Genomic DNA, 12,219 nt, shown 5'->3' with positions numbered 1-12,219 from the left:
TTGAACTATTGTAATATTATTTAATTGTTTGTATTAATGCTTTATTATTAACAGAGGGCCTGTGCAACAACCCAGAAATACATTAGGATAATTTTTAACCCACTTCATAACCGCAACAATAACAGAAGGAAAGGCAATGAAACAAATCAAAAAGGTTATGCTATTTGAATCAATTTAATTAAGCTATGAAAAGATATATGTTACATTTATAAATATAAAAAACTATTATTAAAACGTTTAAAAATAGCTTTAAATGCGTATTGACTAACCTTTATCATACTTTTTGCTGAAACAATGTTGAAATTAAACTTAATTGTTTTGAAAACTTTAAAGGGGTAAGCCTACTATTTTTTTTTTTTTTTACAAAGACACTTTAAAAAAAAAAAAAAACTTTTGTTTATATTATTATAATGTCTGAATTAGGCATTCATTGTGGTGACGGTTACCTACAAAAAAAAAAAAAAAAAAAAAAAAAGCAACACCGTTACTGGGAATCACCGTTGTCCCCACCGAGCATTTTTATGTAGGCCTATAAAAGTCGTTTAATAAAAGTCCAAGCATACACATCTTGGTTAAAAAATTTGTTAAAAACTTGGTCTCTCAGTAAGTCTTATAGCCGCCTAATACTTCACGCCACAAGTGATCAAATAAACAGATCCGCTTACAGACTTCACATTTGAAATCGACTTGGTGTATTTATGGCATGTTTTTTTTTTTACCTAATAATAATGAAGTCGTCTTACACACAAAATACGGTTACTGCTGGTTATTGATGTATAGAGAGGAGTAATTTACTAGTTCATCTATAATCTTCCTTTAGGTCTGTGCGCCGCCCTGAGTGGTCGTTATAATTAGAGAGCCCAGCGCGCGCGTCAGGTTACATTCCCTCACACCCTCAGCCCGCCGCGCGGCCGTTTCCCCCGGTGAGCTCAGCTGGGAACCAGAGCGAAACTACGAGCTTCACTCTTTGCTACCCGCAGTAATATGAACTCCCTGACGATTTGTATTCGTCGTTATTGTAGTTGACGACGGGAAACTTTCAGCTCTGGATGTGCAAGTGGAGATTTGAAGACAGTTTCATATTTTGCCAAACATGTAAGTAGAACTGAAGTTCCACTGAAGACCCACCTTGACAGCTTTAAGGTCATATAACGCATAACACGCATTTATTCGGTATTACACTTTATAGATGATTATTTTTGTTGTTAATTATTGTTGTACTAATAGTGTTATATATTATGTTATAAAAATGCTGTTATGTGGAATAAATGCTTCAAATTGTAAGAATAACCATTGCCTAATAACTTACAACATAATTTTAAAATAACTTTAGTTGTTTCACTTTAAAATATAATTTTATCGGCACTCAAGAATGTCCATAAAGTCATAGGCTTACTGTAGAACTATGTGTTTGATGTAGTTGATAATATTGATATTGACGTGTCTGATATTGAGCTCTATTTGTAACACGTGCCCTCCCGCGCGAGCGCTATTTTGGGCTCGTGGAGCGCAACGCATATCTCGCGCGCAAAGCATTCGGTGTGTCAGAAGGTCACGCTGCTTATTCTAGACCATGCGCAGAACATTTCTGCTGCCTATACACGCATGTCTGATAAATAATCATTTAGTTTAATAAAAAATATTTCTATAAAGCTAAAAGTATGACAATTTTTTTTGTTAATTTCCAGATATTTCTGCAACGTGGATAAATAAAAATCGTGATCCCACATCTACCGGCTCTGTTAGAAATTGTGTTTTAGTCTACACAGTATTACACACTGTAAAGCCTACACGAGAATCACAATTAAGATGCACAGGCTTCTATTGGTATGCTATGAAACTGTTGTTTATTTAAAAGAAAAATAATTTTCAAGGAACATAAAGTAAGTATTGTAAATGTAATATAGATTAAATTGATCTATTATTAATACTATTATTGATGTTGCTGTTGCTGTTTTGGTTATTATTTATCATGGTTTACTGAATAAATGTCATTCAGTGAAACAGCAATATTATAATATTATACACTATAAAAAGTTGTGTTATTTCAACCCAAATGTGTACAGAAATACATTGCACATTTAGAACAAGTAACATTTTATAAAACATTAAAATAGTCATCTTTAGGATGATCTGACTTTGACCTTGTACAGTATAGCTATGGGGAAAATTAAAGACCACTTGAAAATTTTCTGAATGTATTTATTTTGGTGTTTGTTTTAGTAAAATGTTAATAATTGATTCACATTAAGGTCTGATTGTTTAAAATAAACATTGTCATTTTGCATGTTACAGTTGGTCAAAATAACACATTCTTTTCCATTTATGATTAAAAATCGACCACAAAATACTGATTTCTTGACTCTTCTGAAGGTAAAACCTTAATGTCATATAATATTACAAAGCTCGATTTAAAATTATAATGACATGTTAACACTTAATGAATTTTACAGCCTTTTTAGTCTTTTATTATATTTGTCTTTATATTGTGATAGTTATCATAACATACAAACAATTTATGAGTTTTTGACATTTCTCATTTTACACATAGCCAAAGCAGTCCAATATTATTTTTTAGTTGGAGTGAAAAAGTGAAAGTTTGTCTTTGGTTTCACCTTACAAACCTCAACACCACAACCTAAACAGTCAGTATACAAAATACTCTACATAAAAAGATACAATTGGATCTATAAATACGCTCATATTTCTAGAAGGCTTGTCTATGCATAGATATCATCCTGTTGGTATGTTTTGTTCTGTTGGTGTGAAATGCTTTAGATGCTGTGGTGGTCATTCTGTGTGGATGAAGTTTCCATTTACCCCTTTCACTTCTGTCATTTAGTGGGATTTTAAACTAATGCCACCACACTGCTTCAGAGATAATGCACACATATATCTTGATCTCTGCCTGGGAATGTGTTAATGGCTGCTGTGTTTTCATTCCTTACTATTATGCCAGTATGTGAGCGATCTCACTCTCTGTTCTTGTTCCTATGAGTGCAGCTCCGGATAGCACACATTCTTCCACTAGAGTCACGTTGTGCTTAAAGGACACAAATACACACTGTCACAGACTGGTCTAATTGAAGCAGTGACATTTTGTTAATTTAATTTATCCTTCTATTATATTAGGGTTGTTCTAATGTGTGTTCTAATGTGTGTAATAATGACCCTTTTAGAGTCCTGAAAAAGTGGCAGTTTTTGCCCCTTAGATGGCACTATTGCTGACTTATTTAAAGGGATAGTTCACTCAAAGATGTAAAGTCTGTCAGGATTCTTCTTGAGTTCTTTTATCCAGTTCAAGTATTATTTTATTCCTACTTTGGATGTTTTTCCCACAACAATCTTCAGAATATCTTGTTTTGTGTTCAACAGAAGAAAAAAATAATAGAAGTTTAGAACCACTGGAGTGTGAGTAAATGGGGAGGACATTTCATTTTAGGTAAACTATCACTTTAACAATTCCTTCTATGCTTTGCATTCTTTATGTTATTTTTAAATTAATCATACTGTACCTTGAGAATGTTGTGTGATTAGTACTCAATTTATTGTTTTTGTAGGTGTAAGACCTCTTTTGGTCAATCAGTTTTCTCTGGAAAGGGAGCCAAACTGTCCAATGATTTACCTGTTAGCCTAAAATCAGAAAGTATTATAAATATTTTAGTAGTGTTCTTAAAAAGTGGCCAAAATCAAAACAGCAGTGTTTGCACAAATAGTCTACTATTAGTTTGATAGATCACGTCACCTTTGCTTTTGCCTTCAGTAATTTTATGTAAAGAATTATACTGTTGTGTATATATATTTATTATATTTCCATTTTGTCAATTCTTTCAAGCCTCCTGTGGACAGGTGTTGAGAATTAGCAAGTTTGCTAAAACACTTAAACAAATGCATTTGGTTGTCCAGTGCAATTGTGATGTCCGTGTCAAATAAATACATTTAATATTAATATTTTAAATTTTTTATGTGTCCTCAATATATCTTCATTTGATTTGATTTATTTATTTTCAAACAGAAATATCATACATAAAATATCTTTAACAAAAAATACAATTCAACATGGTCGAAAATGGTCGGGGATGAAGCACAAGCTTATTATTCTCCCACCCACACACATCATTCGTCTATTACTTAAACTTATTCCTTCTTTTTTTATCTTTTCTTTTTACATGAGACATATTTTATCCTTTTGGCATCTTTGACATATTATATGTTTGAATCCATTTGTACATTTACATTTTATAACACAAACCCCAAAAAAATACATAGTACTGCAAGCCATTAATTAAAATTTCATTATACCTTTCTAATTTTATCCTTTTTCAATCACCTTCTTCATTATATGCCTTTAATAATATATATTTATGCAACTTTTTAAATTGATTAATATCCTGACATTGTTTGAAAATCTGTTCTAGACTGTTCCATATTCTGGCAAAAAAATATCAGCACAACAGAAGTTATTATTATTGAGCTGGTGTTTTAATGAGGCTGTTTATTTGAAATCTATTCATTTCCACAGGAATTTAAATCTGTAGTTTCAGCCTGATTTTTAAAAATGTGCCCATGCAGATGTTGCTCATGCTTACGTTTGTGATGCAAATGCAAATACATACAGAAACATAAAGCTGCTTGTTTTAAAGTGACTTATGTGCAAGCGGCAGTGCTGTTTACATAACTAAATATTGACATTTTATGTTTTAAAATTGTCTGAATTTATGCAAAGCTGGCGACATCTTAAAGCGACTATATCGATAAGATTCTTTATGTATTAATTAGTGTTTTTTGGCCAATGTAAACAATTTATTACTAAACCTAATAACGTGAGATCTTCCCTGACTACTTGATTTTAAAGTGAAGTAGAATGATGGTATTTTTTTACTTGGGAAATTAAAAGGATGTGATGTTTACATGCACATTCTGGGTCTCAGTAGTATGACTAATGTCAGTACGTTTACATGGACATCAATAATCAAATTATTTGCCTTAATCTGAATCATACAGTAATATGATTAAGGTGTTTACATGAGTTGCTTTTTGAATGTTCCTTTCATGATCCCGTTTTACATTTCATAGCACATAATTTGATTAACGTCATTGCCATCCACATTTTCTCTGGAGTTTTATTTAATTTTGAGTGTTTCATTTTTAATTTGTCGACTTTACTGCAGCTTTCATTTTCATTCAGGAACATTTCATGTGTGCCCCCGTGACAAATGAGATGGATGCGAGTATGAACTGCTGGAAGAGAGTAGTTTTAATGGAATTTGATAACGCACACCCAATGCGGAAAAAACCTCTGCATGTCGCGATGTAGGTGTCTGTGGTCCTTCACTGACTCGGTGGGTGCAGAGAAAAGAGTCAAACAGTCGTGTGTGTATGGAATTTCCTGTTGCAAAATGCAGGAAAAATTTTACACAACCGTAATAGTTTGATTGCGGTGTTTACATGTCTGTACTGCACTTAAATGATGTGTCTAAATCGGCATACTCCACATGTCTTAATTTGATTTCTGTTTAGTTCGATTATGACCTTAATCGGATTACTTTAATCCAAAAGTTGCTGTTTACATTGTTAACTCTTAATCAGAGTATTTTCTTAATCGTATTCAAATTAATGGATTAATGGTGTCCATGTAAACATACCCTGTGTCATACAAAGAAGGATTCATTGAAAGTACAGTGAAGTCTCATATACGTATCAAGACCCATATTGTCTTTAGTCTCAAATGTAGGGCTAATAAAACTGTCATAACAGTTCAATTTTGTTTACTTCATCTGTCGACTTGATGACAGTCAATTGCAGATCCTGTGCAGACAGATCCACATCACTCTGATCAAATGCTTTCTTAACTGCTGCTTTTTCACCTCTGTCACTTCTGCAGTACATATTCACATACGCGTCCATGGATCTGGATATTTGTTTACATCATTAGGCTACAAGCTATTTTTGTCTTCTTTTCCCTTAATGCAAAAATAATGAATATAAATGAAAACAATTTTGCTCTAAGTATACTGGGGCATTAAATCATGCTCAGTCTCTTGTATGATGTATGTATGAAATGTGTAAATGATTAATAATTTTTTTGCTGTGATCGTGGCCAATTACTGTTGCTAATAACAAGGGGTCTAAATATAGACCATTTAAGTGGACTACAGTTTACTAATTGCATTCTTAAATTAAGATTTAACAAAGTTTATAAAGGAGAGGGGGAAAACAGAAAACACTTTGAACACAATCCTGTGTAAAGGTAATGTTAAAGTAAACTGACCACTTTAACATTCTCTCTGTCCACCTTCCAGATGCTGCAATGCCTCGAGTCATTTTCGGCTAAACTGTCTCTGAGGGAACCATGGCATCACAGAGGACATCTGGAGACCCGTTCGCTGAACGCGGCTCTCTCCCTCTGGACATTGATGATGTCCACATACTCCTGCAAGGTCAGACTGAAGCTTTAATTGAGCATAATGTCATTTTTGTTTTGGACCGTGAATTCATTCATTCATTCATTCATTCATTCATTCATTCATTCATTCATTCATTCATTCATTCATTCATTCATTCATTAAACAAACTTTTATCCGTTTATTTAAGAGTAGATTCAAATGATTTATCTGGTGATTCTGTGTGTGTAGTGTGTGTTAAAATCATAGGCTGCATCTAAAATTTAGTAGATACTATATTTAAATTCACTACGCGGCTGTTAGAAAAGTATGTTTTATATAGTATGAATGCGAATAGTATGAATGGAATTCAGACATACTATATCCGCCATTTGTCATGATCACATGAACTACCATTGTCAGTTGCTTCACTTCACTCCTATTCATGAATACTTGAATAGCATCATGAGATTGCGTAACGTTCATTGGATGCACACATCAGAATCTTGCCGGAAGTACGTCAATCGGGTACTTCTCACATACTGTTTTTCGAATACTATAAATTTGGACATACAACTCTGCTCACATACTGTTTTTAGCACACTATATAGTAGGAAAGTATGCAATTTCAGAAACAGCATTGCTCACTCACTTAAACACATCCTAAAAAACATTATGCTTAGCTCTGAATAAAGCAATTGTTGTTTCTAAAATTGCATAGTCTTTATATCTGGAAATATATGTTTCCCAACCCTGTTCCTGGAGGCACACTAATCGTACATATTTTGGATGTCTCTCTTATATGCACCATTCATTTAAAGTTTTGGAGTCTCTTCTGATGTTCTGATGAGTTGATTTGGGTGTGTTTGATTTGGCAGAGTTTGTAAATGTGTACTGTTGGTGTGCCTTTAGGAACAGCGTTGGGAAACACTGTTTTATATTATACTGTATATACACTCTCACTCTCACAAATTATATAGTGAACTCTCACTGTAAAAAAAAGGAACATTTTGCCATCCATAAAACCTTTTTGTTACAGTCTTTTAAATGAACAGTTATCTGAAAGGTTTTTTGAGGAACTCAAAATTGTGGATATCTCAACAATTATGAAACCTCTATTTTTAAGAGTCTGCTTCACATCCATTAAAAAAAGTTCTATTGTATGTACAGTAAAGCCTAAAATTATACCTCAGGGAAATTCTGACTTAAAATTACTTTCATTCAACTAGGACTGGAAATGACACAGACTTCTCCCAAAAGATAAGAACTCAACTCAACTCAATTTATTTCTAGAGCACTTTCAACAAACCACAATATGTACCAAAGTGCCATAGAGTGTAGGGAAACCAGTACAGGTGTAATGTGCTCTCGTTTTTTTGTGCCTGTTAAAAGCCTGGCAGCTGCTTTCTGGACCAGTTGCAGTCATGAGAAAGGTTCCTGACTAACACCCAGATACAATGCATTGCAATAATCCAGATGAGAAGAGATGAACGCATGAACAAACTTCTTCAAGTCACTGAAAGAAAGGACAGAATTCAGCTTGGCAATACGTCTAAAATAGAAATAACTATTTTTGACAACTGCATTAATTTGCTGATCAAATTTAAGCTCAGAGTCAAAAATAACACCAAGACTCTTTACGGAGGAATGTATTTTTCCAGGAAGGAATGACAGATTCCCATAAGAATCTGAACCTTTTTGGCCGAAAACAATAAATTCACACTTGCCCTCATCAAGTTGGAGAAAGTTTTTCTCTAACCAACCCATCACATCTACCAAACAATTTAAAAGCCTGAAGGGAGGATTGATCCCCAGACTTTATGTGGAAGTAGATTTGAGTTTCATCAGCATATAGATGGTAATTTATGCAATGCTTTTCAAAGATTTTTCCAAACGGAACTAAGTAAACGGGGAAAAAAAACAGGACCCAGTATCGAGCCCTGCGGAACCCCACTCATTATTTAAATGACAGATGGACAAGAGTTTTCCAAACTGTCTTAGATAGTTCTATCCTTCAGATATGAGGAGAACCAATCCAAAGCTAGACTGGATAGAAGATGATGTACTAGAGACATCATTGTGGGAAGAAAAAAAAATTCTCAGCTTTTATTTGCATTTAAACAAAAACTTTAGGAATTTGCCATAGGTTTGAATAACTTCGAGCTTGACAGTATATGGATAGTTAGAATGAATTTTGGACATGCTACATGCACCACGTTGTCCCTATGACATAGCCTTATTTACTAGTGTCACTTGCATCAATTCACTTAAATAAATCCTCTCCCATAAATCCAGACAACTTCAGAACTTGACTTACATTCTGTTTTTCACATACTAAATAGATGGGAAGTATGCAGTTTCAGTTAAGCTAACGACATTATTAAGGCATAAATCCAGCATGGTTATGTGTTTTGCAGAATGTTTGGAAACAGGTAGATGTAATTTAAGTTCTTTTGCCCTGAGTCATGGAGATTTCCACAAAAATGTTTTATTTTTCCTAGAATGAAGGGTGTGGGTAATTAGATTTTATATCCATGAATTATATATATATCCATCTTCCCTCTCTCTTTTAAAGTGTGTGTTTGGTTGTTTTGTACTCTAAGTAAACTGCTGTGAATGTGTAGAGTTCTTTATGAACATGATTTATGCAATCACATTATAAGGTTAGTTATGAAAACAAAACATTACATTTTTGTTGGTTGCAACATAAGATCATTCTAAAAAAAGTAGGCCTACATACATTTCTGGATATCCCGAATTATGTAGCCAGAATTATGTTTGGCTGCATTTTGTCTATAAAACAAATGCTACGGGGCTGTATGATGCTGTTCCTTTTCGTGCTTGAAGCTGACTGCTTCCATATGGATGGTTTTCTCGCTGTTACCAGTTTGTCCAGTAAGTTTGTCATGTATGATGACCATGATGACTGGGTTCAAGTGCAGCGAAGAATGGTTCCAGAAAGTGAGTGAGACAAAAACAGAAGCCATAAAATAAACAAGTAAATAACAGGGTAAGAATGTGGTAAAATCTGAAAATGTGGTTAAAAAAGAGGGCTTCTGTATTGCTTTTAAAATTGTCGGTTGTGTTTAGGAAAGGGGGTGGGCGGGATAAACAGTGCTTTTGAAAACACTATTGGTTGGGTTTAGGGAAGAGGGTGAGCAGGACAATCGGTCCTTTTGAAAACAGTATTTGTTGGGTTTAGGGAAGGACAAGGGTCATTTAGGCCCCGTTTACACTAACATGTTTTAATTTTAAACGGTATTTTAGAATGAAAATGGTCCGCGTCCACACTAGCGTTTCACCCAGCATTTCTGAACAGCTCTGCTTCTACATTACACTGCTAAAAATGCACATCACATGACCACATGCACACACACACACATTGGCATGCACTGCAGCGTACTTTGAGCACATCTAATGGCACTAGCAAGAGAATTTTTGAGATATCAAAAAGCATACACAGCACCCTCTGGTGGATTCGTAAAAACAAATTATGGCAAAAAACATAGCTCCTAGGATGTATTTGGCACTTTCCAGAAATGTATATAGCGGTATAACCCTCCCACCCCCTTACAAGAAATTAAGTAGATAATTTATTTCAATTTAAGTAGTAAAGACAAAAGTTACATGTTTTAAAATAATTTCTATGTTCTCGGGCTACTTGTTTTGTCATGTTTAAGCCATTAAAGAAAAAAAAAACTTAATTGTGATGTTAAAAAAACTTACCTAATAAATGTTTCCCACTGTCAGTGTTCTGAAATGAACTAAAATCAAATGAAGTTAAAATTACTTTTAAAATATAATACAAGAACAAAAACAGATGCAATTGTGCAACATATTTATTAAAATCTGAAGATTCAGTGAATAATTAATGTTTTAACATGTTGATAACTGCTGAAGCCTTAAGGATACAGCAGTTTGCATTAGGTTAATCTGCACTTGTTTAGACACGCTTTGTGTGTTTCTCTGGCACAGGTAAAAGGTGGAGCTTTTATGAAACCTGCAGTACTGGCGCTTGATCTTGAACTGCGTAGCTAAAGCTTACGGGGCAGGTTGTGCCGTGTTTACGTTAGTTTTAAAATCTGAATCTTATACATGCTCTCCAGAATTTCAGTGCAGGAGTTTTGCACTGCTTTGCTGTACTGCAAGATGAGGCTGGTCTATAAAACGTTTCTGCCGTTGCACACTCCATCATGCAACTATTGATAATACAGGAATAGTACATCTGATGACAGCAGCATGGGTGAGTTTGTAGTAGCTTGGAAATTAGTTGAAATATATATGCATAACTACTGAAGGTAGAAATATCAGTCAGTATGCAATCATTAATGTAACATTTTATTTACCATTCAGCCGTATCTGTCATAGTGCAATTATTACTGTCAATGTCTCCTTAAAAGACAACAAAAAGAAGTTGCCTTGCTTTGTTGGGATTGATCGGCCATCTGAAAGGTCTCATGGGAAGAAACTTGGATTTCAAGGTGAGGTGATGCACACTATTTAAAACTAAATAATGCACATAATAATAATGCACACACATACATACTTACATAAAAACTGACATACAGTAGCAGTGCAGTCTTGCTGAAAATTGACTAATATATTTGATAAACATAATGAAAGTCACTTGATGCTATATAATATTTCAGCAATAATGCTTTTATGTGAATTTTATTTTATTTTTCTATTATCTTGAATTTTTCCCAGTACTGGGTTGCAGCTGGAAGGATATCTGCTGTGTAAAACATATGCTGGATAAGTTGGCGGTTCATTCCGCTTTGGTGACCCCTGATGAATAAAGGGACTAAGCCGAAGGAAAATAAATAAAATAATTATCTTGAATCAGTATAAAGCAGTTTATTCATCATATTTGTCTCTGCTAAATGTCAGTCAAAAGCTATTTCCCTCCTTCTGTTGTTCACTCAAAGGGAGGTGTTGTCTCTAATGATTTATTGTACGACCAACACCTCCCAAAACACATTAAACACAAGGTGTGAACTTTATACAATACAAACATTCCAGATTGTTCCAGATTACTAAATTTTAATTTTTTTTTTTTATTTAGTTAAAGGAGGTCATCAGTAAAGATGAATGTTGAAATCTTTCTGAGGTAAATCAACAATTGATTAGTCATTCAATTCCACTTTCGGTACAGCAAAGGGAACACCAAAAGAATGCTTCCTCTTTATTTAAAAATGGTGTAGTTAACAAATCATGTTGATTTTTAAAGAAATTCAATAATAGTTTGTTTGTTCCTAAGGAAAAAAATCTTTCCGAGCTAATGCTGTAAACTACTGTATATAGCCCTTTTTTTTACAGTACTAAAATGCCCTTTCAGCCGCAACCCACACAATCATACTCTACGGACAATTCAGCCTACGCAATTTACCTGTAACGCATATCTTTGGACTGTGGGGGAAACCGTAGCACACCCACGTGAACGCAGGGAGAACATGCAAACTCCACACAGAAACACCAACTGAGCCGAGGTTCTAACCAGCGACCTCCTTGCTGTGAGGCGACAGCACTACCTACTGCGCCACTGCTTTATATATGAATTATAAAATATGAACTACTAAAATTTATAATAGGGTGGCACGGTGGCTCAGTGGTTAGCACTGTCGCCTCACAGCAAAAAGGTTGTTGGTTTGAGTCCCGGCTGGGCCAATTGGCATTTCCGTGGGGAGTTTGTATGGTCTCCCACTGTTGCTGAGGGTTTCCTCCGGTTTTTCCAAAAAAAAAAGTTAGAAGAGTAGAACTTGCCCTTATTTCTTTTTTTTCCTTCTCCTAATTCCTTTTGTATCATATTATTATTTAGTTGTATTTCATTTTAATA

General features: G+C 34.3%; 1 protein-coding gene across 20 annotated transcripts in view; it reads left to right on the top strand.

Moving 5' to 3' along the window:
• Window positions 1-925: 925 nt before the first annotated feature.
• The window catches only part of syne2b (spectrin repeat containing, nuclear envelope 2b), a 195,197-nt gene continuing 183,903 nt past the window's right edge, over window positions 926-12,219 (top strand). For 18 of the 20 annotated variants that reach the window (XM_068213093.1, XM_073920199.1, XM_068213088.1 and 15 more), the window contains exons 1-2: window positions 926-1,095; window positions 6,303-6,440. In XM_068213093.1, coding sequence (XP_068069194.1) covers window positions 6,353-6,440 — 88 coding nt within the window. In that variant the 5' untranslated portion in view covers window positions 926-1,095; window positions 6,303-6,352. Of the gene's footprint in view, window positions 1,096-6,302; window positions 6,441-10,400; window positions 10,627-10,783; window positions 10,865-12,219 lie in introns of those variants that run through there. The other 2 variants (XM_073920198.1, XM_073920196.1) reach the window with 1 other exon arrangement.

Source organism: Danio rerio, chromosome 13, assembly GCF_049306965.1.
Source record: "Danio rerio strain Tuebingen ecotype United States chromosome 13, GRCz12tu, whole genome shotgun sequence".
In the NCBI taxonomy this organism is placed as follows: Eukaryota; Metazoa; Chordata; class Actinopteri; order Cypriniformes; family Danionidae; genus Danio; species Danio rerio.
This window is presented reverse-complemented; position numbering and strand designations above follow the sequence as displayed.